The 27,130-nt window shown below is 44.1% G+C and overlaps 1 protein-coding gene across 1 annotated transcript in view; it reads left to right on the top strand.

Moving 5' to 3' along the window:
• Positions 1–1,032: 1,032 nt before the first annotated feature.
• Positions 1,033–27,130, top strand: part of NSD2 (nuclear receptor binding SET domain protein 2) — a 61,847-nt gene continuing 35,749 nt past the window's right edge. The window contains 6 exon segments of the mRNA XM_041751764.1: positions 1,033–1,048; positions 1,051–1,628; positions 4,107–4,269; positions 16,297–16,463; positions 16,928–17,410; positions 25,513–25,657. Of these exon segments, the coding sequence (XP_041607698.1) occupies positions 1,033–1,048; positions 1,051–1,628; positions 4,107–4,269; positions 16,297–16,463; positions 16,928–17,410; positions 25,513–25,657 (1,552 nt within the window).

The raw sequence follows: 27,130 nt of genomic DNA, 5'->3' as shown, positions 1-27,130 counted from the left end.
TCCCATGAACTGGTGCTGCCTTCTTGGGTGGGGGGCTCTCACTGGTAGCTGACATAATGCCGTCTTGGTGAATGTCTTCCTAGCTGGAATGGGTGCCTACCTGTCCCTGGTTACTAGCTGTCCTTTGGGTTTCAGTGCCATCATTGGTGTCCCCAAGAGAGGACTATAGCTGTACAGTAAGGACCCCAATCATCACACGTAACCTAAGGGGTCTTCCTAAAATTGCCCCCTGCTGCCCTTGGGCCTTAAGTGGCCAGTGTGGCCAAAGGCAAGTAGTGCATGTTATGGCTCAGTGGTGTTGACCTTGCTAGTTAATCTTCAGGAGATAGCTGAAGAGAATTTACCATTCCTGCAATGCTTCTTGTCATAAGCAGTTAGTTTGGGCCTGGGCAAGGACAGGGTAGAAGACAGAGATTAAATGACTAGTCAGAGTGTAAACCAGAACTGACTCATTTTTTAACTGCCCCCACCATTAATCTGGAGCTAATGGTGTGGCAGGGACTGGGAGATCTGGTTTTCTGTTGTGCTGATTAGTAACCTTGGGCATGTGGCTGAACCTCTGCCTGGAGTCCTCAGCTGTGCCCAGGGGAACTTTGTTTTTGAGCTTTTCCCTCTGTCCTTTTACAAAGGCCTTTGTGTTAGCTGCCCCAGGCACATGTACTAGTGGTGATCTCCCCATTTCAGCAGTGGTTGAGCCAACTAATCATGTGTCCACGGCCACATTCATTGCTAGTTGTTGGTGGTGGTGGTGCGACTTGGGGGCCTGACTTTTGTGTTCTCCTCCTTAAAAATTATCCTTGTTCCTTTCCTTTCAGTTTTATCATTTTGTGATTCTGTCTCATTTTTGAAGTATTAGAACTGCCTTCTATGACCTAAATGATTATGTAAATATCATAAATTGCCTCGAAACAAATAACCACACAAAGCTGAAGAGGTATTGGCATACTTAAGTTAGGTTTTAAATATTATGTTTCTTTTTATTTTTGTTTTTCTAATACTGTAGTGTTCTAAGAACAGAAGCATCTGGGCTGAATGGAATTTAGCATCAAAAAAATCCTCTTTCTGTTCAGAAAGTTGTAGAGTGCATAAAGATGAAGCAGGCACCAGAAATCCTTGGCAATACAAACGGAAAGACTCAGAACTGTGAAGTGAATCGTGAATGTTCTGTATTCCTCAGCAAAGCCCACCTCTCTACCAGTCTGCAGGAGGGGGTCATGCAAAAATTTAATGGCCACGATGCCCTTCCCTTTATTCCATCTGAGAAGCTGAAAGATCTAACTTCCCGTGTATTTAATGGAGAACCTGGTGCTCATGATGCCAAATTACGTTTTGAGTCACAGGAAGGGAAAGGACTTGGGACACCGCCTAACACCACCCCTATCAAAAATGGCTCTCCGGAGATTAAGCTGAAGATCACCAAAACATACATGAATGGGAAACCTCTCTTTGAATCTTCAATCTGTGGTGACGGTGCTGCTGCTGTATCCCAGTCAGAAGAAAACGGACAAAAAGCAGAAAATAAAGCAAGAAGGAGCAGGAAGAGAAGCATAAAATACGATTCCTTCCTGGAGCAGGGTCTTGTCGAAGCAGCACTGGTGTCCAAGATCTCAAGTCCCTCAGATAAAAAGGTATCTGTGAAGAGTTGTGGCCAGGGGAGGATCGTGAGGGGGGCCTCTGCGTGTGGGGTCGGGGGGAGGGGAGGAGAGGCTGCCATGCATCTGCTCTCCAGTTCTCCCTGTCTGCCTGTGGCCTGGGCCCCTGCATCAGGATACCCTGACATTGCCCACTTTTGGCCTCTCAGCAGCTGTTGAGCCAGTGGTAAGGCCTGGAGAGGTTAACTAAGTGATCAAGATGAAAGTGGCTCAAGAGGTAAAACCAGTTTTTAAACTCAGGTCTGGCCAGTTCCAGAGCCCTTGATCTTTAGACTGTACTCTTTTTCACGGATCTTCTCTCCAGAGACATAATTTAGCCTAATGATAGAGGTATGTGGGGATCTAGCATCGGGCTTCTTAAATTTATGCCATGTGAGGAATAGGGAACAAAGCTGTGTTATGCAGGAGTACTCCTGTCCTTCCACATGGTCCACTGTCCACTTAGCTTGTCTCCTCTACCAGGGGTCCAGCAGATGGTCTGCCTCCTTGAGGACCAGGGTTGTGTTCTTATACCTTCACTTTCTGGGTTCTCAGCGCAGAGCCCAGCATTCGGAACACATCTGAGCAAGTGTTCACTCATCAAACACTGGGTGGAAACCCCCAACCTATAGTGAAGGAATGTAGTGGTTTATGTCACTGTATCTTAACATGGCACTCAGGATGGCCCACTACTTAATTTAAGTCATACAAAACAGTCAGGGAACTCTGGCCTTGGCTGAAGGAACTAGGGGGGTGCCAGGGGCTGGCAGTCTATACAGTCTGTATGAACAGAATTTGGAAGGTGCCTGGTGCCTGTTGGTCTTTACCTGAAACTCCAGGTTCACTTGCAGGGGTGGGCAAAGGGAACCTGAAACCGGTTTGGGTTGGAATATTTAGTTTAAAATTACAATTGAGGAATTTTATTTACAACTTTCACAGATAAGAGGGGAAATGGCCACAGTTTCCTTGAAGTCATTAAAATAATGAAAGTTTTTAAGGGTTTGAAAAGAGTGTTTTAAGTGCTCAGGAGCTGTTTAGCTTTTGCTAATGTAACTCCTACAGTGAACTTTTTAAAGATCGATTTAGTGAACTGGGCTGATACAGTGGGTTTTGAAATGCCCATGATTGTAGGGGACCTCACTCTTTCATAAGGGAAGAGGCTGGTGCAAGTTCTTTCCTGCTCTGCTACTTGATTTTGTAAAGACTTGGGTAAAATGCCTGAATTTTGACTCTCCATCTTCAGTATGGAGGTGATACTACTCATCTTTATGGGGCTGTCGTGTGGCTTAGATGACAAAAAATGTAAAACTGGGATACCGTGGAGTAATCAGAGAGCTGGCTTTTTTTGAGGTACTCTACCTATTATTACACCAAGCATATCCCGCAAAGAAGAATACTTCTGATAGAATAAATAAAACTATTCTGTAATGCAGTGTGTAATGTGGCAGCTCTAGGCCAGCCCTTACCACCACGCACACTAATCCTTTTAACAACCAGTGAGATTTCAAACCTGCTGTCCTTGGTTTACAGATGAATAAACTGAAGCCCAAACCAATTAAGCTTTTTGCCCAAGTATGTAGAGCTCTTAAGAGAAAGCTGGGGAATTCACACCCAAGAGGGGGCTATGCTGACTGTGCTTGTCCCACTGGAGGGCAGAACTGAGAGGGGTGTGTGGTGATAGTGGCCCTGGTCAGGTCTTCAGACTCCTAAAGTGACTTGTGTTCTCAGGTGGAGAAACAAGCTTACAGCCCCAGGACTCAGATCAACAAATGAGGCTGAGACCTGTGGCCACGCCTTCCTGATGTCCTTGTCACTCTGGGCCCTTTCCTGCGAGTGATGCATGTGCTCCAGAGAAATGACAGATACATGGCTGGGGAGTGGGAGGGTCAGAATATGGATTTGATCTATGAAAATTCTTTTTGGGCTAAGTGAATAAAGCACCATTAAAGACCATCTACCAGGCCAAGGAAATCAATTTATGTAGGTTCATAATGTTGATTACCTACTGTGTGTGCCAGGCACTGTGCTAATTCTTTAGCTAGAGCAAGGGACAATTTTGTTTTTTTTTTCGTTTTTTTTTTTTTTTTTTTTTTTTTTACGATTTTACTTATTAATAATACCTTGTACCTTGAGCAAGGGACAATTTTGATGAAGTGATAGCAGGGGAAGCATGTTCCTTTTTTTTTTTTTTTTAAGATTTTATTTATTTGAGAGAGAGTATGAGTGGCAGGAAGGGGCAGAGGGAGCCCATGTCAGCGTGGATCCCAGGACCCCCTGGAGATCATGACCTGAGCTGAAGTCAGTTGCTTATTAATCAGCCTGAGCCACCCATGTGCCCCCAGTATGCTCCTCCTTTAGGGGTGTGTGTGTGTGTGTGTGTGTGTTTTAAACCTATAGTCTGATTAATCTGTGGATAGAAGGCTGGGTTTAGAAGTACTTATTGGATGTGTTAGTATGTCTTTTGTTCATTTTCAGATTGCAGCTAAGAAAGAGTCCTGTCCAAATACTGGCAGAGATAAAGACCACCTGTTGAAATATAATGTCGGTGATTTGGTGTGGTCCAAAGTGTCCGGTTACCCTTGGTGGCCATGCATGGTTTCTGCTGATCCACTCCTTCACAACTATACCAAACTTAAAGGTATTGTGTTTATGGATTATTTTTCCATCTTTCCCTTTCTGCACTTACTCTTTCTAATGTGCAAACTTTTTTTTTTTTTTTTTTTTTTTTACTTTTCCATAGCCCTACGATGGTTCTTTCTTTTTTTTTTTTTCTATTTAAAAAAATTGTGCTAAAATACACATAAACTCTACCATCTAGACCTTTTTTTCCCCCCGTCTTGACCATTTTTAAAGGCACAGCTCAGTCTGAAAATGTATTAAACATTTTCACATTGTTGTATGGTCATCACCACCAATCCATCCCAGGACTCACTCATCTTGTGAATCTGAACCTCGGTGCCCCTTCCTGCCCCTCCCAACCCTTGGCACCCACCGTTCTATTGTCTGTCTACTTTTTGTAGTTTTGGTTTGCAATTTCCTAAGGATTAGTGATGCTGAGTGTCTTGTCTTGTGCTATTGGCCATTTTTTTTTAAAGATTTTATTTATTTATTCATAAGAGACACAGAGAGAGAGAGAGAGAGAGAGAGAGAGAGAGAGAGAGAGAGAGAGGCAGAGACAGGCAGAGAGAGAAGCAGGCTCCATGCAGGGAGCCTGATGTGGGACTCGATCCTGGGTCTCCAGGATCACACCCTGGGCTGCAGGCGGTGCTAAACTGCTGCGCCACCGGGGCTGCCCGCTATTGGCCATTTTAATGTTTCTGAAGAAATGTCTATTCTAATCCTTTGCTTATATGTGAATCGGATTTTGTTTCTTTGTTGTTGAATTTGTCATTCTTTTTTGCAGCTTTAAAGTTAATAATTGGTTCAGATGTAACACATTGTCATTTCTTTTTATATCCAACTCAGATATGTACTTTATTGATTGAATTAGTATTAATAGAGGAGTGGTCTTGGCTTTATATTGGTTTCCAGGTTTTATGATAATTTATTATTGTTTAATAAATAGTGATTGCTTATTTCAGCATGATTTTCAGAAATCATATTTTATACTACCAGTTTATTTTTTAGGCCTGTGGGAAGAAGGAAAAAAATAGAACTATTCTTTGGCATCATGAAACTTGGGAATATAAATTGGTCCATGGAGCAATTGAAGAACACATTAAGAATATATTAGTGATACAGATTAGAGTAGATGCTAATTTTAATATTAATTGGAGAGCTCACAAAACAGAAAAACTCATGTGTTTTGGAGGGAAAAATGAGTTCAGGTGGTTTGAGATTCTTGTAGAAAGTTCTTCCAGAGTAGAGTTTTTTTTATTTTTTATTTTTTTTATTTTTTTTTTCTTTTTCAGAGTAGAGTTTGAATTCAGTTTGAGGAAGGTGATAGATGGTGAGCACAGTGTTGGAGCTGAGCCAAGGTAGTGCCCAACTGATCTTTGCACCCTTGAAAGGTGTGGTGACTAGAGCTGTGGGCTGGGCCAGGTGGCCTTCCCAACCCCCTAGTACTGCTGATCAGTCAGCCTTATATGGCATCTTAGGGGTATGTGAGTACATGTCCCCTCCTGTTCTTTGACTAGAGGCCTGAGCTCTCACAGGAGCAGCATTGCTGCTCTCACTATAGGTTGGGGTGCTATTGGCTTGCTGTGTGTGTGAAGCAGATGGCTGCTGGGGATGGGGTACAGGGGAGCCTCTCTGGTAAACAGCCTTGAGAGGAGATGGGTTCAGGATGAAGGGGACTATGCTTGAGTCCTGCGTGCCTCTGTCTGAGTCCTGCCCATCTTCCTGCCCCCAGGGGTGGTTAGACTCTGCCTCAAGGCTCAGGAAAGCATATCTGCTTACTATGTGTGGTGGCCAGAGAAGACCCTTTGGGGTGGCTTTAGCTCTTACTTCATGGAGGACCTTTGGCATCCTCAGCTTGATGGAATTGGGGAGTCCCTTCCATGAGGCTTAGGGACCCCAGGATGTACCCCAGAGGATTCTAGACTTGGTCAAGTATGAAAAAAACTATCAGTTGAGACAGAGGCTGGGCAGGCACACTGATGTGCCTGAGTGCTGCTGGTTCCTTCCCAGCTCCTCTAAAACCATGCCGCAAAGCAAAGTGGGAGTCAGTGTGGGCATTATGAGTCTCATGCCACTGGTCTGCCTAACCTATCACAAGCAATTCCTTTTTTTTTTTTTTTTTAAATTTTTATTTATTTATCATAGTCACACAGAGAGAGAGAGGCAGAGAGAGACACAGGCAGAGGGAGAAGCAGGCTCCATGCACCGGGAGCCCGACATGGGATTCAATCCCGGATCTCCAGGATCGCGCCCTGGGCCAAAGGCAGGCACTAAACCGCTGCGCCACCCAGGGATCCCGCAATTCCTTTTTAATGTCTGAGGGTTCCACTTCATATGAGGCCCTCTCCCTCTGCCTATGTCTCTGCCTCTCTCTCTCTCTCTCTTTCTCTCTGTCTCATGAATAAATAAATAAAATCTTTAAAAAAAAAATAAAACCAGATATTTTATTGTATCTATCCCATCCCCTTCCCCCAGACACCTCTGGGACTCTTTTCTGAAAACATTCCGGTTTGGCCAGTTATTTCCCTGCAGGGTAGTGTTGGGTCATTTACTTTAAATAAATTTGTACCCATTCTTAGTGCCTTTATGTTGCCAGATGTGCCTTGGCTTTCATAGCAGTGCCATCTTGTCGTTTGTTTGCTTTGTGAAATATTTTTGTATTATTGCTTGTTTGTTTTTTATTTAAACACCGCCCCCCCCCCCAAACAAACAAACAAAAACCTTCCCAAGCCCATGGTTCAAAGTAGAACAATGCAACGGACATCCATGTACCCTCAGCTATATTTGCAAACTTTAAATGTTTTGGTGACCTGCTCCATCTCTTTCTGAATGTGGACACTCTCCTCTTGGCCAACCCATGTGAATGTAGGCTGTAGGTGTCATGGTGCCTCACCCCTAGATGTGCCAGCAGGGATTTTTTAAGAACAAGGACTGCTTTCCACACAACTGAGCACCCAGCCACATGTAGGGAGCATTGTATCAGTGACTGTGTCCCATCATCGTGGCTCTTGCTTAGACTTCCCCAGTAATATTCAATATTTTCTCTGTGCCTGTTTTTTCTTCACTCTGGATTGAAAAGGATGCTTGCATTGCATTTAGCTGTCCTGTCTGTTTAGACTTCTGCAGTGTACAACAGCACTTCCTGCCCCAGCCTGTTCTCAACTGCTCTAGTCTCTTGTGATCATATTCAGGTTCACAAGACGATTCAGGAGTACCTGTTGGTGTTCTTGAGGGAAGGGGCTTGAGCTTAGCCCTTCCCTCAATACCTGCCTTCTTGCAATATGTTTCTCTAGGAATTATTTGGGGACACAGGGAAGGCAGCACTCATAATCACAAGCACATCAACTTCAGAAGACTGGTAATGTGCATTTGAAAAGTAGTCCAAAAGGAAGGGAGCCAGGGTGAATTCTCTGATAGGATAGTCACATGACCTTTGAGAAGAGAAGGAGTCAGAAGAAACAGAATGGGGAGCGGGTGGTGGTAGTGACAGAAGGATGCTCCCATCAGTTGAATTTCATCAGGAGCTCTTGGGGTCAGCTATCCCACTTCCCAGGAGGTGGTGGCCAATGGAAAATATAGGACTTTTTTGTCATTAGCGAGTGATCTGTGGCTGTGGTTGGAGATTAGTTTCCCCTGCTAGTCTTACTTCATGGTGTCAGCACTCATGACCCATGGCTCTATAAAATGGTAACTGTTGATTTTTGTCTTGCTTTCTGTGCTTAATTAACTGGTATTTTTCTGTGAAAATGAGCTGCTTCTTAAAAATTTTGTTACGTAGTATAGTCCTTACTCTTTTTTTTTTTTTTTTCATTTGAGAGTGAGAGAGAGTGTACAAGCAGGAGAAGGGGCAGAGGAAGAGGGAGAAGCAGGCTCCCCACCAAGTTGGGAGCATGAAGTGGGGCTCAATCTCAGGACCCTGAGACCATGACCCGAGCCAAAGGCAGACATCCAACCATCTGAGCCACCCAGGCTTTCTGTCCTTACTCTTCTAAAAAAAAATTTTTTTAAAGATTTTACTTATTTATTCATGAGAGACACAGAAAGAGGCAGAAACACAGGCAGAGGGAGAAGCAGGCTCTCTGCTGGGAGCCTGATGTGGGACTCCACCCCAGGACTCCAGGATCATAATGTGAGTCAAAGGCAGACACTCAACCACTGAACTACCCAGACACCTTAACATTAAAAAAAAAAAAAAAATTAAATTCACTTTAATTAGCATATAGTGTTTTATTAGTTTCAGAGGTAGAATTTAGTGATTCATCAGTTGCATATAGCACCCAGTGCTCATTCCGTCATATGCCTTTCTCAGTGGCCATCACCCAGTCCCCAACTCCTTATTCTTACTCATTTTACATTTTTTAAAAAATATTTATTTATTGGGCAGCCCCGGTGGCTCAGCGGTTTAGCACCGCCTTCAGCCCAGGGCGTGATCCTGGAGACCCAGGATCTAGTCCCATGTCAGGCTCCCTGCATGGAGCCTGCTTCTCCCTCTGCCTGTGTCTCTGCCTCTCTCTCTCTCTGTGTGTGTGTGTGTGTGTCCCTCATGAGTAAATAAATAAAATCTTTAAAAAAAATTATTTATTTATTTATGATAGACACACACACACACACACACACACACACACAGAGAGAGAGAGAGAGAGAGAGAGAGAGAGAGAGAGGCAGAGACAGAGACACAGGCAGAGGGAGAAGCAGGCTCCATGCCGGGAGCCCAACACAGGACTCGATCCCGGGACTCCAGGATCACGCCCTGGGCCAAAGGCAGGTGCCAAACCACTGAGCCACCCAGGGATCTCCCTCATTTTACATTTTTTAAAAAAGATTTTATTTATTTATTCATGAGAAACACAGAGAGAGAGAGGGGCAGAGACACAGGCAGAGGGAGAAGCAGGGAGCCTGACATGGGACTGGATCCCAGGTCTCCAGGATCACGCCCTGGGCTGAAGGTGGCGCTAAACCACTGAGCCTCCCGGGCTGCCCTCATTTTACATTTTGATGCTCAAATTGTCCCAAATTTAACCAGCAAGAGTCTCATGAGGTCCCTTGAGTAGTGTCCCTTTGACCTCTCATTCGGACTTTGAGCACTTCTTACATGTGGCCCAACAAGATGTTCCTTGCTCATTTTATACTTTGTTTGCCCTAGTCATGGAATCAATCCGTTTTCTTGGGAAAAAACTTTGATCTTTTTTAGAAGACAGTGGTGTGTAGAAGCCCAGATCTGGGCCCAGTTGTGTTCATTGCTATGGGAGTCAGAGGATTCACCAGGGATGTGTAAAGTAGGACTCCAGGCAGTCCTGAGACTTGGCTCCAAGCAGCAGCTCTATTGTGGGTGGGAGTGACATGGTAAAGGGTGGGTGTGCTTTGGGGGTTTAGGTGTCTGTGTTGGGCCCAGGGACCTGAAGAAGGGGTGGCTTCTGGCACAGAGCTGGTTGAACATGGGGGTCTTGTGAAGTGGGCATTTTCTTTTCCTGTGAGGTACAACTGCCTCACCCTGACCCCTACCCAGATTTTCTCTCCTTCTTGTTTTTTTTGTTTGTGTGTGTGTGTGTGTGTGTGTGTGTGTGTGTACTTCTTTTGTTTTTTGTGGTTTTTTTTTTTTTTAACTTATCATGCTTGGATTTATAGATGTGCTTGGTTTGGATCTTAGTAATGTACTTAGACTTTAAAAATTGAAGTATAATCTACATGCAGAAAAGAATACACCTCCATAGGCTGCAGCTCAATCCAGACTCTTTTGAAAGTTCAAATTTCCTTTGAAAAGTTAAGTTAATGAAAGCTTTAGTAGCATTTTTGTGATATATAGTAAGCATAACTTGTCTTGCTTGCTATTTACAAGGGCATCCAGATGGATGAGCAGCTTTGAGATCTGACTCTATAAGTTGGAAACAGAAATAAATGTATGTCTTAGATATGGTACTGTGAAGAAAACTGAATTCTGTTGCATCTGGGAGCTTCACCATCTTCTTGTACACCTTTATCTCACTAGTCTTCTCATCAGATAACGGGAAATTTTTGTTCCTTTTTCTGTTATGGAAGGGAACCCTCATTGCCTTATTTCTAAATTCCGACATTTTCTAAAAATATTACAGGTCATCTGGCTTTCTTATATCTTGGGTTATTTGATAGTATAATCTTCTCACTGATTTTATTCCTTTTTTGCTTCTCTCAGTTACTAAGTGAGGTTGTGTTAAAATCACCCACTGTGATAATGAATGTGCCTATTGTGGGAATCCCTGGGTGGCTCCACGGCTTAGCACCTGCCTTTGGCCCAGGGCATGATCCTGGGATCCTGGGATTGAGTCCCGCATCGGGCTCCCTGCCTGGAGCCTGCTTCTCTCTCTGCCCCCGCCCCCCCACACCTGTGTCTCTGATGAATAAATAAATCTTAAAAAAAAAATGAACGTGCCTGTTTTTTTTGCCATACCGCGTTTCTGCTTTACCTATTTTGGTGCTCTAGTGCCCCCCAGGGGCTAAACCAGGAAATTCAAGCATGATGATACTTGTCCTGTATTTCCTTAGAACTTTGTGAGGTCATGTCCTTGGGATTTTTGTCCCTGTGCTCTAATCTTGCTTCTGTAGACACTTGTCTGCATTTTTTTTTTTTTATGGCTTCTCTTCCATCCTGGAGCTTTGTCTGTATGTGGGGTCCATTCTGCATGCATGGGTGACTGCTATTAAAGGATTCTGTAGAATCTGTAGAGAGACTGGCTCAGTCTGGCTCAGAGACTCAGGGGCCACCTTAAGTCTGCTGGGCCATGATGGGGAGGAAAGGATTGTAATGAAAAATTAGGTATTTGGGCTATTATTGGTGGAGGAAAGGTTTTCTTAGAAGGGATTGTAAGAACCAACCATGATTGATGAACATCAGAAATCACAGAAGAAATAATTACTAATAAATGGTGGGATAGCTGGTTAATTATGTGGTAAAATAAAACTGTGAGATTTTCACCTCTCACTTGAACCAAAGCTAGCTAGCTAGTTATTTATTTATTTATTTATTTATTTATTTATTTATTTATTTTAAAAGGATTATTTGTTTATTCATGTGAGGCACACAGAGAGAGGCAGAGACATAGGCAGAGGGAGAAGCAGGCACCCTGAGGGGAGTCCAATGTGGGACTCAATCCGAGGACCCTGGGATCATGCCCTGAGCTAAAGGCAGACGCTCAACCACTGAACCACCCAAGTGCCTGCCCCTTCTCTGCTTTTCTTCCACCTGACTTGTAAGGAGCATTTTTCTGTGTAATTAACTATTTATAAAAAATAATGTAGGTTCATATAGTGCATCTCATCTTAAGCACTATAACAGATTTTCTTCATTACGCGAATGCTGTGGTGTCTTTTGTAGTCCTTTTCATGACCAAGGAAAGTTCTTTCCAAGTATTAAAGTAATGCAAGAAGTCCCAAAGCCCTTAATGTATTTTTGAATTCCAATTTGAATTGTAAAATCAAATCAGCATATGCATTTATAAACAGACCAAATTCTACTGAAAGGTTAACAGTGAAAAATAGTTCAATCTTCTCCTTCGAGCTAATTATTTTTAACTCTTCCAACATTTGCTTCTAGTTTTTTTTTTTAATCTTTTTTTATTTTTTTTTAAATTTTTTATTTTATTTATTTATGATAGGCACACAGTGAGAGAGAGAGGCAGAGACACAGGCAGAGGGAGAAGCAGGCTCCATGCACTGGGAGCCTGACGTGGGACTCGATCCCGAGTCTCCAGAATCACGCCCTGGGCCAAAGGCAGGCGCCAAACCTCTGCGCCACCCAGGGATCCCTGCTTCTAGTTTTAATTACTATCTTTTGATTTAACATTATTCAGATATTTTCTGTTGATTTTTTATTATGGAAAATGAAGCTGGATCTCTTCAATTGTTTATTTCTTTTTTTCCAATCCTCTACATATAATTAACTCTAACTTAGTTTTTTGGTGCTTTTTATTTGTTTTAATTTTTAGCCTACTAGCTAGCCACTCCAGGGGGCAGATTAACTCACTGTTTTTATTACAGCAAACAAGTATTTACATAATTTTGATTATGATTACAAAATATCATTCAGTGAAAAGCAGTGTATTCTCTAGTCGCCTTTTCTTTTTTTGTACAACTTTTTGTTTTTCTTGGAGTTAATTGTTGCCTGCCTGCCTGCCTTCTCTCCTTCCTGCCTTCCCTCCTGCCTGCCTGCCCGCCCACCTGCTTGCTTTCCTTCCCTCCTTCCTTCCTTCCTTCAGCTCTACACCCAACATGGGGCTTGAACCCATGACCCCAAGATCAAGAGTCACATCCTCTACTGCTGAGCCTAGCAAGCACCCCTGCTTTTCTTTTTCTTTTTCTTTTTAAAGATTTTATTTATTTGTTCATGAGAGACACAGAGAGAGAGAGGCAGAGACAGGCAGAGGGAGAAGCAGGCTCCATGCAGGGAACCCCACATGGGACTCGATTCCGGGTCTCCAGGATCACGCCCTGGGCTGAAGGTGGCGCTAAACCACTGAGCCATCCCTGGCTGCCCGGAAACCTGCGTTTGATTACCATTTTCCTTTCCTGCTCCTTGGACCTCATCTTTTTTTTTTTTTTTTTTAAGATAATTAATTTATTGGGTGCCAGGGTGGCTCAGTCGGTGAACCGTCTGCCTTCAGCTCATGATCCTAGGGTCCTGGAATCAAGTCCTACATTGGGCTTTCTGCTCTGCAGGAAGTCTGCTTCTCCCTCTCATTCTTCCATTCCCCCTGCTTGTGCTCACTTTCTCACTTGCTCTCTCAAATAAGTTTAAAAATCTTTTTAAAAAAGATTATTTATTTAGAGAGAGGGTGCATGAGCAGGGGAGGGGCAGAAGGAGAGGGAGAGAGAATCTCAAGCAGACTCTGGGACTGAGCCTGGAGTTGTCTCCTAGAATCTTCCGTTTTCCTCCCTCAGTCTGTATCACTGGCACCCTTAATCTTATGCATAGTAGTAATCTTAGACTTTTTAAAAGTTGCTTTCCCGGGTTACATGCATTGTTTTCTGTGGCTCTGCACTGTGCTCACTCTTGGTCAGTTTTTCTTTTCTGCTGGAGTATATTTTTGGGATTCTAAGAAAGTGTGCATGGGAGGTAAAGCTGATTCCCTGTCATTCAGAGGATGCCACTTTTGTGGTTTGGCTCAGTATATAATTTTATGTTGAAAATAATTCTTTTCAGAATTTTGCAGGTTTTACATCATTTCCTCCTAGCATCAGGAGTTCTTGAGGGCAGCCCCGGTGGCGCAGCAGTTTAGCACCGCCTGCAGCCCAGGGTGTGATCCTGGAGACCCGGGATCGAGTCCCACGTCGGGCTCCCGCATGGAGCCTGCTTCTCCCTCTGCCTGTGTCTCTGCCTCTCTCTCTCTTTCATGAATAAAAAAAAAAAGAAAAAAAGTACTTCACTTTGTTGATTTTTTTTTTTAAAGATTTTATTTATTTCTTCATGAGAGACACACACACACACAGAGATACAGGCAGAGGGAGAAGCAGGCTTCATGCAGGGAGCCCGACTTGGGACTCGATCCTGAGTCTCTAGGATCACTCCCTGGGCTGAAGGCAGGCGTTAAACCGCTGAGCCACCCAGGCTGCCCTTTGAAGTACCTTGTTTTTTTATTTTTTATTTTTTTAAGATTTTATTTATTCATTCAGATACACACACACACACACACACAGAGGCAGAAACACAGGCAGAGGGAGAAGCAGACTCCATGCAGAGAGCCCGATGTGGGACTTGATCCCAGGACTCCAGGATCACTCCCTGAGCCAAAGGCAGGTGCCAAACCGCTGAGCCACTCAGGGATCCCCTGAAGTACCTTGTTATCCTACTTTTTGTTCCATGAACATGGAAGCTGCACTTGTCTCTTCCCCCAACAGCTCAAATGTCACAAACGTGCATTGGTGTGGGTATTAGATGAGGCATTTAGGATTGTTTCCGTTCTGAGACATGGTCTTGTGTTTTGTGTGTGTGTGTGTGTGTGTGTGTGTGTGTGTGTGTGTGTTTGACAACTTTCTCTGTTTCTCTCGCTAGAAGAGTAATTACTTGGGTACGGTACTTCCTGGGTTGATCTTATAGGTTGCTTATGGGAGTAGATGTTTTTCATCTTACTCTTTTTCTTCTTTCTGAGAGATTTTTTTTTAATTCTTTTTTTTTTTTTAATTTATTTATGATAGTCATCAGAGAGAGAGAGAGAGGCAGAGACATAGGGAGAGGGAGAAGCAGGCTCCATGCACGGGGAGCCCGATGTGGGATTCGATCCTGGGTCTCCAGGATTGCGCCCTGGGCCAAAGGCAGGTGCCAAACCGCTGCGCCACCCAGGGATCCCTTTTTTTTTTTTTTTTAATTCTTAAAATTTGTTTATTCATTCATGAGAGACACAGAAAGAGGCAGAGACATAAGCAGAGGGAGAAGTAGGTTCTCTGCAGGGAGCCCAATGTGGGACTCGATCCCAGGATCCTGGGATCACGCCCTAAGCCGAAGGTAGATGCTCAACACTGAGCCACTCAGGTTTCCCTTCTGAGAGATTCTTAACTAACTTTCCAAGATTTCTTGCTATTTTTTTAAATTGTATTTTAAAGTCTCTAATCACTCTTTTTCTCTGTTCTCTTTTCATAGCAAACTAGAGATTTTCTTTGTTAGATGTCCTCTCTTCCTGGAGTTGTGTGTGTGGCCTTGCAGAGACTGCTTATTTCTGTGTATCTTGGATTCATTTATGCTGAGGCTTCCCTGGGTCTTGGGGGTCCTTGACACTGCATTTGTGTTTGAGAGGGCACCACTCAGAACTGCTGCAGCATGTATGTGGGGAGACTCTTAGCTTATTTTAGAGGGTCCAGTTGGTCATTGGCCTTGTAGTTGGGAGGATCTCCAAAATACTGGAGGAGTTTTTCCTTTGGGGTGTCTTGGTTCTTTAGGAAGTGTTCTTGGATTTCTTGTGGCCAGCATTCTCTATGAAAAAGCAGGGGCTAGCAGTCCTACCATGGAGATCCCTTTTCCTCCCTCCACTCGACACAGAGATCTGACCTTTTATTATTTATTTATTTATTGTTAAAGATTTAATTTTTTTATTCATGAGAGATACAGAGAGAGAGGCAGAGACATAGAGGGAGAAGCAGGCTCCTCACAGGGAGCCCAATGTGGGACCCGATCCCCAGACCCGGGACCACGCCCTGAGCCAAAGGCAGAAGCTCAAACACTGAGCTATCCAGGCATTGAGACCACTTTATTATTTTTAATTAAAAAAAAATTCTTTTTTTTTTTTTTAAGTTCAACTCAGGGCTTGAACTCACAATCCTGAGATCAAGACCTAAGCTGAGATCAAGAGTCAGATGCTTAACCGACTGAGCTGCCCAGGCACCCTGAGATCTGACTTTTTAACCAGCTTCCTTGTTTTCAACTTTACTCTTCCTAAGCTGAATATGGCACCTCCTCGCTTGGATTTTGGGATCAAGCGTCTCTTTCCTCACCCATCTCCCTTCTGGCTGCACTGTAGGATGTGGCTTATTCCTTTATTCTAAGAAGAACAGCAGTGTACCTCTTGGGGGGTTACCCTGTTGCCTCATGGCTGCCTTCAGAGGTCATTGGTGTCTTAATTCCCTCTGTGAGCTTTGTGGGTGAGGAACTGGCCCAAGGTTGTCCAGCTGGTAGGTGATGGGTTTGGTTTGGGATTTAAACTTAGGCTGACAACCAGTCTGTCCCCTTCATTGCTGCAGAGTCCCCTCTCTGTTGAATGGCCCCTTTGTTGATATCCTTTCTTGCCTTCTTTATTTGGTAATCTTTTTAAGTGGATCTTGGAAGGGAGGAGATGTCTACGTCCTTTCCTAGTTGAATTTGAATCTTATCTGAGTCCCTGATAAATGCATTTCTTTTCTCCTTGATGTGGAGCATGGTGGGGATAAAAAGAGTAGAACTTTTTTTTGAGGTTAACAGACTCAAACAGCACCAAATAAAACAACTTCAAAGCAGCTTCCAGCTTCATATCAGTAATTATTAATAGACTTGCCTAATTTCATCCCAAATTCCAACTTTCAAGTTCTAACATTTTATTTCAAAAACTAGGTCAGAAAAAGAGTGCACGCCAGTATCACGTACAGTTCTTTGGTGATGCCCCAGAAAGAGCTTGGATATTTGAGAAGAGCCTTGTAGCTTTTGAAGGAGAAGGACAGTTTGAAAAATTATGCCAGGAAAGTGCCAAGCAGGCACCCACGAAAGCTGAGAAAATTAAGGTGATAGATGTTCCTTAAGTATAATTTTAGACCAAAACTTTAATTTTTATTCTTATTTATCTTGTTTTGAAATTATGGTTGCTTGATATATTGTAATGGCTTATTTATGTCTGTCATTGTTTAACTTTGCCCAAGTATGCTGTTATAAAACATGACAAGTTTCACTAGAGACAGTTTTCATTTTACTCATTTGATGATAGAGGTAATTTGTTTTATAATTTTAATTATTTTGTATATACGAAAATATATAAAATGTTATCTATAATATATAATGTGATGAGAACTGATTTCTAGTTTAAAGAAACAGTTATTATATTGGGCTGAGTACTATGTAAAACCTTCAAGTTAATTGGCTTTAGTGTTTGATTTCTAAATTTATCTGGAATTGTAAAAGTATCTTTAAAGTGGATTAATTTTTTTGCTTATATAAAGAAATTTACAATGTCATATGTTTTTCTTTTCAGCTGTTGAAACCTATTTCAGGGAAATTGAGGGCCCAGTGGGAAATGGGCATTGTTCAAGCAGAAGAAGCTGCAAGCATGTCCATAGAGGAACGGAAAGCTAAGTTCACTTTTCTCTATGTGGGGGACCAGCTTCACCTCAACCCTCATGTAGCTAAGGAGGCAAGCATTGCTGTGGAGTCTCCGGCACAAGTGGTAGAATCCTCAGGAGTCATTGAAGAAGCTGCTGATAACCCCAAGTCCCTGAGAGAAGAGGGCATTCCCATCAAGAGAAGGCGGAGAGCCAAGCTGTCTGGCTCTGCTGAAAACCAAGAAAGTGAGCCTGGGACAGTAAAGAGTACTCCTCAGAAGTTGGCAGAAGCTGACCCCAAGAGAGGAGTTGGGTGTCCTCCTGGAAGGAAGAAGAGCGTGGCCTCCACTCCACGGAGCAGGAAGGGAGATGCAGCATCCCGGTTTTTGGTCTTCTGTCAGAAGCACAGGGATGAGGTCAGCACTGTGATGGGTTCTGAGGTGTTGTGTATTTATTCTGGGGATTTCCTGAATTTGAGGGACATCCCTTCAGTGCAGTTCCTCTACTTCTCAGCATTATCAGCATAGTCTGTAGTGAGCCTGGCTGAGATTTTAGGTTTAATAAATAAATATTGTTAGGGAACAGTCATTTTCATCCTTGGGTGCAGAGATGCTTGGCTCTGCACTCTTGGTTACAGAAATGTCTCTCCCATGGTGGATGAGAAGATACCAAGGACAGGAACATATCAACAATGAAGGTATTTGAACACTTTTCTTGATAGTCGTCATAGAATAAGGCATCTTTTAGTACATTGTAAAGCTTGATTGTAAAGAACTGAAGGGATTAGGTCTCCGTTTTTTGTTATGTTTGATATTACTTGAAGTGAGTGGGTTGGTAGGGCTTTTCTCAGGTGATGCAATGTGAGAAAATCTAGTATGTGATTCACTATGTTGCACATTAAATGATCCTCTCAGTAGATGGAGAAAAGGCATTTGGTAAAATTCATTGCTCTTTTTGTTATTGTTGTTAAGATTTTATTTATTTATTCATGAGAGACACACAGAGAGAGGCAGAGACATAGGCAGAGGGAGAAGCAGGCTCCTCACAGAGAGCCTGATGCAGGACTCGATCCTAAGACCTGGGGATCACAACCTGAGCCAAAGTAAATGTTCAAGCACTGAGCCACTCAGGTGCCCCAAATTCATTGCTCTTTGATACAAAGTTAGCAAGCCAGAATTAGAAGGTTACTTCTTTACTCTATTGAAAGGTATCAATCAGAAACTTTCAGCAGGCATCATACTTACTGATGAAACTTTAGAAGCATTCTCTTTAAAATTGTGAACAAGATACCTATCCTTAACCACTTACATTAAGTGTTGTAGAGAAAATAACTAGCCAGTATGCTAAGGTAAGGGAAAGGAATGTTGTTTGCAGAGGTGGGGAAAACTTAAGAGAATCTACAGAAAATCTTTAGAATTAATAAAAGTTCACTAGGACTGCTGGATCTAAGATCAATATACAAGAACAATAATGAGGAAACATAATATTAAGACAGAGACCATTTGGGGCACTTGGCTGGCTCAGTTGGTGGAGCATGTGACTCTTGATCTCAGGGTTGTGAGTTTGAGCCCCATGTTGGGTGTAGATGTTACTTAAAAATAAAATCTTAAAAAAAGATACCATTTATGACTGCAACAAAAAATAGGTACGAAGAAAAAAACATAACAAAATATGTATAACTTGGAGAAAAATAACTCTTAGTATTTTATCAGACCTAAGTAAACAGACATGTAAAAATATAGGAAAGTTCAATATTCTGAAGTTGAAGTTGTCAGTTCTCCTTATATTAAACTATAAATTATGTATAATCCTAATAAGACTCCCAATAGGAAATTCTTTGCACTTTTTAAGTGCAAAGATGATAAATAGCCACATTTGAAGAGGAGCTTGGCCTGAGGACTTGCCCTGTCACACAGGATATTCTGTTATTGGAAGCAGTGATATTTGTGCTGGGATGTTGAGGGCAGTGACAGCGCCCAGAGTAGAGCCCAGAACAGGCTCTTGAGCGTGTGGAAGCAGATGGGAAAGGGGTGCAGGCAGCTGGACAAGCTGGCTGCTTGGGATGGGTGCTGGGCGGATGCCAGTGGTTTCAGAACTCAGCTCCTGTGGAGCAGCTTTGTGCTTTAGGAGAGGGGAGGTTTTCTTAAGCCAAACTGATCATAGACCTTTGGGGAGCTGTGAAAGTTTATGTGCCAAGCATACCATGAACAAAATGAAAGTATGAACTATGTGTACAACGCTGAGACAATTCTGAAGGCTATGAAAATGGCAATTTCTAGAAAAGCCTGGGCAGCCAGTGCATCCATGAAGAGATGCCGCTCAACCTTGCTGGCAGCCAGGGAACCGCAAGTGGCAGTCAAGATGAGGGTCATGCTTCACGGCCACCAGGTGAGCAACACAAGCCAGTACCTCAGAAGTGATGAGCAGCAGGGGGAACCCCCATCCAGAGTTGGAGGACCATCATTCCTTACACTTGTTTTCAAGAGAAATTTGGCAATCTGTAGTCGAATTGAAAATGCATGTTTTTGATGTATTATAATATCATGTCCAGCTATTTGCCCCAGAGAAATTGGCCCTTGTGCCCAAGGAGATAGTGTAGTATTCAAAACAGAAAGGTTGTTAAAGGAGTGACAGCTGTGGTGTGTGTGCTCCTGCAGGACTCTGGACACCAGTGAAGTGAGCCCGCTGGAAGTCGGGGGCGGGGGGAGAGCAGGCTGTTGAAGGTGTGTACATCCCACCAGTTCAGCATCAAGTGTGAAAAGTGTAGCATACCCACCTGTTTTACCTACTTCCCAGAAGAGTAAATGTGTAGCTCTGGATGAGTGTCCTCTGTCTCAGAGCTGAGACGTCATCCCAGGGAGATGCTGGCATTTGGTGGAGGAGCTGTGGTCCCTGTTGGATTTGAAATGGTGCAGAGCACTGAGCAGTGTGAATAGTGGACAGCTGGACATCTCGATTGCTGCCTGCTCTGGGACCCTTGAAGCAGCCTGCCAGCTGCACTCCAGCCTGTTCCCAGTCTGTTTCTCCATGGTCTTCCACTCATTTGAAATTATGAGAGAAAAATGGGTGCCTGTGAATTCAAACCACTTTACAAAGACCACCCTTTTTTGCTTTTGGGGACCAAAATTGTGCTCAAATGGCCTTTCTAGTACTAAGAAATGTGCCAAAAACAAACCGAAGGTTGTCACTCCAGACCTTGCTGACAAGCTGTGGCCTGGAGGCTGACACAGGGTGGGGAGGTACTCTGCACTCGAGGAGCAGTGCTGCTGCTCTGGAGCTCTCTGGCTCCAAACACCCTTTGAGAGCCTGGTCTGCACAGTGTGGCCATTGGCATCCTACTAAATGCAAAACCAAACTGAACACTGCAAAATTAAAATTCAGTTCTGCATTAGAGACAAGTGCCCACCCCTTCTCTGCTGGGGGGCCATGTGAGGTCCATGGGCCCCTTTCCTCCCAGCTGGGCTCCGGTGCTAGTTGGTTTTGAGTAATTATGTGTTATCAGGAGAGTGATGATGGCAGGATGCTCTTTTTACCTGGTTCAGTTATGTCATTGTTATAAGTGTGTTTGTGCTGGTTCTCTAATAAGTAATCCTAGACTTGAGGAAGCTGCTCTATTATTCCATCCTGAAGAATAATCTGAGTCTTTCTAGGTTGTGTTTTCCTTTTGGGAGGTGGTGACTCCGAGGATGGTTTTTGTTTGGTAGTTAATTGATTCATCAATGGCCAGCCGTAGAGGAACAGAGTTGGATGAAGCCTTCCCTCTGCTTCCTGGACACCCCTTTTCTAGGGTCACTAGATAGAAGACTATGACTATCAAGGACATTTGGCTGCCACTTGACTTTTTTTTTGAGGTCCAAATTCTTGCAAATGAAGGAAAATATGCTTTGTGAAACACTGAGTTCTTCATTAACATGTTTAGCTTGTTCCTTTTGTCCATCAGGCTGAGCTCAGACGTGTGTTCTGTTCTGTTCCTGGAGTACAGTTAGAGGGGCTGCAGGTGGGGAGATGAGTTTGCTGGAGTTTGCTGTAGACCCACTGGTGAGCACCTGAGTGGGGAGAGGGGACTCTGCAGGCAAGGAGGCGAGAGCAGGTAGGGGCCCCACTGTGATGAAAAGCCCAGGAAAAATTTATTTACTGACGGCTTCAAGTGGCAATTTCATTGACATTGATGTGTGTGGTTTGTTTCCCATCTTTAAATAATCTTTTCCACTTTCCCTGATTCTAATTTTTACAGATGCATTAGAGTTGAGCCATGTTATATGTCTGTTCTTTGTATATATATTCGTGTCAGTCATGTAGTGTTGCATAACACATTACCTCAAAACTTAGTGGCTTAAAACAACAACACACATGGATCATCTGACAGTTTCTAGGGGTCAGGAATTTGGGAGCAGCTTAGCTGGGTGGCTCTGTCTCAGAGTGTCCCATGAGGTCACAGTTAAGATGTTGGCTGGGCTGCAACATCTGAAGGCTCTTCTGATGATGGGGCTGGAGGATCTTCTTCCAAGGTGCTGTACTGATATTGCCTGCTGGAGGCCTTACCACATGGTCTTCTCCATGGGATGTCTGGGGTGTCCTCCTAGCACAAAGACTGGCTTCTCATGGAGAGGTGATCCAAGAGAGGGCAGGGAGAGGTCTTATGTAAGTCTTAGACTTGAAAATTATAGCCCACTGTTTCTACACTGTGCATTGGCTACTCTGGCTAGTGCTGTTCAGTAGGGAGGCAGGAGAACTAGGAATCGAGGCATGAGATGTAAGGGGCTGCAGCCATCTTAGAAGTCTAAAAAGGTGGTGCAAAAAAATAAAAAATAAAAAAAATAAAAGGTGGTGCAAAGCTCTCAGAGGATGTGGAGGCGACAGGTGGCCTGAGGGCAGGGAGTGTGATCTCTGAGGAGCACACAGAATCTTCATACTGGTTATGGTTCAGTTAGCACGTGCGTGAGCTTATGGATATTTGGTTTTCCCTATTTTTTGGTATATCTGAGATAGTTTATTAAAAATATGGTTGGGACACTTGGGTGACTCAGTTGAGTGTCCAACTCTTGGTTTCGGCTCAGGTCAAGATCTCAGGGTTGTGAGATGGAGCCTCCTGTTGGGCTCTGTGGGGAGTCTGCTTGACAATTCTCTCTCTCCTCCTCTGGCCCGTCCTCCAGCTTGCACACATGCTCTCTTTCTCTGTCTCTCAAATAAATAAAGATTTTACTTATTCATGACAGGCACAGAGATAGAGGCAGAAACATAGGCAGAGGGAGAATCAGGCGAGGAGCCTGATTGGGACTCGATCCCAGGACCCTAGGATCATGACCTGAGCTGAAGGCAGATGCTCAACCACTGAGCCACCCAGGTGCTCCTCAAATAAATAAATCTTTTAAAAAACACAGAAGTAGCCATTACTGAGTGCTTACCATCTGTAAGATACATTGCCAGTATGTTACTGTGAAAAATTATATTTAGTTCTCATAAAGGCCTTTTGAGGTTGGCATAACTTATCCCTGTCTTATAACTAGCTACCCTGAGCTCCAAGATGTAAAGTGGGAGGGCATGGGCAGGAAGAAGGATGAGTGAGACTTGGCCCAAGTTATACACACTTGTATACATTGTGTATGTGCGTACACAGGCACATGTGCACACAGAGCTTGTAACCATTGTGCTGCACTGCTTCATTGATGAAACCCATAAACTTCAATGAGCAGCCATTGCCTTATTAACCTAAAATGATGATGGAGATACTTTCTGTACCCCCAATGGAGTACACAGTGTATGATTAGGAATGAAAAATAAACAGGTGGCCCCCCAGAAGGTGAGCACTGGGTAGGATAGTGGCTACCTTGACCTTTTTATTCCTGTTCCTAGCACAGAATGCTCCTTGAATGAATGAATGAATGAATCAATCAATCAATCATTGTAGCTGAAATTAAAAGGGTGCTCTGAAGTCAGCCTGGTGGAAGAAAATGTCTTAGGAAGAGTGTGGCCTGTGGAGGGATGGAGTGTGCCATTGTGCCCGAGTGTAGACCTGCTTGGGGAGTAATAAAAGTGGGGCGAGGGTAGGCTCCAGGTTATGGGGGATCATGGAAGACATTGCAGGGCAGCAACCCCCTGTACCCTACATGGTGTCAGGCAATGGTACCTCTGGTCGCTAGGAGGAAGACCTTTCAGGGTGGGAATGTCAGCAAGTAGTAGGTGTATAAGACTGAAGGCTAGGAGCCATATGCTGGAACCATAGCCATCTAGATGAGGTGAATGCAAGATGCTCATCAGTGGAACTGGCATGGATTTAGGTACAAGGGGGCAGGGGTCCCCGAGGAGGATTCAGGAGTCTTGTTTGATGAAGCAGCTGTGAACACTGCTATGCTTCATTCTGATTAAGGACATTGTACTCAGGGGTGGGTAGATCCACAGATATTCATGCTAATCTTGAGGAACCTCTAAGTGGAGAGTTCCAAAAGGCAAGTGTCCTGTGAATTTGAAGCTCTGCACAGAAACCTTTGCTGCGTGAAGGTCTGAGACCTTTGATGCTTGAAGTGTTTGGGTTAGTGAGCTCACCTCTCATGAAGGACGGGTAGGTAGGACAGAACTCTGCTGGGCTGAGAGGTGAGGGTGCCCCAAGATGAGCGGAGGAAGCATGTGTATGTGGCCAGAGCTGCCAAGGCAGGGGCAAGGTAGGCACGGTGACAGTTCACAAGGAGAATACCCAGTGGAACGCTGGAGGTCAGAGTGGGATTTCCAGTTGCAAAAGGTGTCGTTGTGGTAGGACATAGAAGGACTGGATGATTCACCCACATCTGAAAATGCATGTTCTCTGAGACCCAAGGGTGGGTGGAAGTTGGTGGTATGCTGGTGTTCATGAGTGCCAGGGAGGACACGATGAGGTATAGGGGAATGGTCTACAGTGACCATGTTGTGAGTAGGGGTTTGCATTTTGAGGCAGAGGTTACTTATGTTGGTTGGGCAGGTGGTGGGTGGATCTACGTGGTAATAGTGACCAGCAGCATTAACTTGTTGATTCCTTATCACTGCCAGGTGAAGCGTTAGTTAGCACCTTCACATCACAGACAGGAAGACACCTTCACTTACCCAAGTTCATAAAGCTGCCACATGAAGGAGCCACATGCGAAACTGGGGCTTGGCCCCTAAGCATGCTGGCTAGAGCTCCGAATTGGGCAGTAAACCTTTTTTGAAAGGGCCTCAAGGGCACTTGAGGCCTGTGTCACTGTTACTCAGCTCTGCTCTTATAGCAGGAGAACAGCCCTAGAAAATAGGTAAGGTGATGCTTGTGGCTGTTTCTAATAAAACTATATGAACGCTGATGTTTGAATTTCCTATAATTTCTATGTGCTATGAAATATTCTGACTTTTTTCCAACCATTTATTATTTTTTTTTAAATTTTTTTTTAAATTTTTATTTATTTATGATAGTCACAGAGAGAGAGAGAGAGAGGCAGAGACATAGGCAGAGGGAGAAGCAGGCTCCATGCACCGGGAGCCTGATGTGGGGATTCGATCCCGGGTCTCCGGGATCGCGCCCTGGGCCAAAGGCAAGCGCCAAACCACTGCACCACCCAGGGATCCCTTTTCCAACCATTTAAAAATGTAAAATCAGTTCTTAATTTGTAGACCACACAAAAATGGGATGTGGGGCATATTTGGCCAGCTGTTTGTCCATCTCTGTGCCCCTGCCATGAAAGGCTCTCAAGCTTGGGAATGCGTATGAGCCCCTGGGCATCTTGGAAACACTGATGCCAGGCCCAGAGAAAGAACTGGCCTTGGATGGGACCAGAGCACCAGAGGTTTTAAAGCCTGTCTGGCTGTTAGTGGGCACCCAAGGCTGTAGGTCCATGAGTCAGACTCCAGGGTGCCCATGGGCCATGTGCAGACCTTAGGAAAATGCAGGTTCCTGGTTGGCAGGTCTAAGGTTGAACCTAAGGTCCTCATTTCTAGCATGTTTCTGAGGTGCTGATGCTGGAAGCCCCAGCATGGCTGGAGGGCTGTGCTGGGGCTTGTCTCTTCAAGCTGGCTTGTGCTGTGTCATGGTGTGCACCTTGGATCCCACCCATACCATCCTTTCAGAGCACATACCTGAGAGGGAGGTTGTGTGTGCTACAGCCAATGAGAAAGCCAAACCAGGACTTCACCCCCATGTTGACAGGTAGCATTTCCATGTCACTCTCCTACCAGTGATTTTTCAAGGAGGTCTAGAAAATTGTAACTTACTACTGATAATTTAGTGATTTTGGAAAAGTGTATTTTTTCCTCTTACCATTTATCATTTCCTGCCTTGACATAAATACAGTTGAATTGTTTAAACCAGCACTGTTTTTATTTATGAGCTTTCAAGGGTTACAGCATCAGATAATCACTAATTTTCTTAGAAGCTTTTATGGGGTATAGTTCCATGATGTGGGAATAAATACACCACATGCTGAGTTCCCAAGGGCTGTGCATTGGATTTTGTGCAGAACAAAATCCAGGTGAATTGTAGGTCTGTGGCCTTCTGAACCCACCTTTCTTGTGTCCACAGGTTGTTGCTGAGCACCCAGACGCCTCAGGTGAGGAGATTGAAGAGCTGCTTGGATCCCAGTGGGACATGCTCAACGAGAAACAGAAAGCACGCTATAACACAAAGTTTGCCCTAGTGGCCTCTTCCCAGTCTGAAGAAGACTCTGGTAAACGTAATACCATAATACTGTGCTCATGTGCTTTGCGTAGCTGTGACACTGTGTGTGTGTGTGTGTGTGTGTGTGTGTGTGTGTGTGTGTGAGAGAGAGAGAGAGAGAGGAGAGAGAGAGAGAGAGTGATGTAATGGTATAGCCAGCCGGGGTCTGATCTGGGAGCTCTTGGGAAGTGTGGCCACTCTCCCCAGCTCTGACCCATGCTGCTCACACCAACAGCCAGAGTGCACATGGTCACAATAAAGCAACCTCTGCTGTCTGCATTTTCTCCCTCGTCATGAGAGCTGTTGGGTGTGATCCTTTATCTGGCTGCGAGCTCCTTGTTCTCCTGCCCCAGTGGAGCAGGCACTCTAGCCTCTGCAGCTGATGGGGTGGTGTGAGGGAGGACACAAGAAGGAAGGGAGCCCGTGTGGTCTCTAGGACTCCAGTCTTCCATGACATGGTAGAGTGGACTGCAGGCCTATGTTCCTGGGTGAGGCTGCCCTGCTGGCAGGCACTGTGCCTACACCTCAGGAGGGGCTTGTTCACCTCTGCAGGTGGGGGGTTCTGGGCCTGGTGGGGGTATTCCTGGCCTGTTTGCATGAGAGCTCACAGGGTGTGGAAGGTGACTGAGAACCAACCTTAAATGTGGCTCTCCTATGGTTCTTCTTAGGCCTTCAGTTTAAAAAACAAAAAATGCTACTTTGCTTCAGTCACTGGAAAGAGAGGGGAGGCTTAATACTGTGAGCTGGGGAGTACCTGTGATAGCGGTCAGATTTGTCCTCCGTGTGTGCTTGTACGCACATGTCACAATACTTCTTTTTTTTTTTTTTTTTTTAATTTTTTTTTTTTAATTTTTTATTTATTTATTTATGATAGTCACAGAGAGAGAGAGAGGCAGAGACACAGGCGGAGGGAGAAGCAGGCTCCATGCACCGGGAGCCTGATGTGGGATTCGATCCCGGGTCTCCAGGATCGCGCCCTGGGCCAAAGGCAGGCGCCAAACCGCTGCGCCACCCAGGGATCCCCTGTCACGATACTTCTAATGTAAAAAATATATTTGGTTATCAATTTAAAATACAAAACAATTCTGTATCTCTCAGGGTTCACCACTGAAGGGTTTTGGAGAGGCCATAGTGTTTGAAGACTCAACTGAAAGGAAACCAAGACTCAGAAGTAATTGCAGTTTGTCTTGTGTGCAGTAGTGTGTGCTTCTAGACCAGCATTGTGGACATCTGACTGTGTCTGCACATGGATTATATAATCTTTCTGTTTTGTTCACAGATGATCTTGATTTTAGGGCTTTCTAGATCTGCACATCAACTAATATATTAATATTGAAGTTTGTTCGATTTGTTCATCACTTTATTGCAAATGCTATAATTTAGAATAGTGAGGATGTTCTGGATTTGTGCATTTTCTTTAAAAGGCAAAAGCTTACTTGATTCTTCATCAGTGCGCTAAATCTAGAAGAGTGGTCCTTTACAA

Source organism: Vulpes lagopus, chromosome 4 (genome assembly GCF_018345385.1).
Source record: "Vulpes lagopus strain Blue_001 chromosome 4, ASM1834538v1, whole genome shotgun sequence".
Classification (NCBI taxonomy): domain Eukaryota; kingdom Metazoa; phylum Chordata; class Mammalia; order Carnivora; family Canidae; genus Vulpes; species Vulpes lagopus.
The sequence above is the reverse complement of the archived record's forward strand: the minus strand, read 5'-3'. Positions and strand labels throughout refer to the sequence as shown.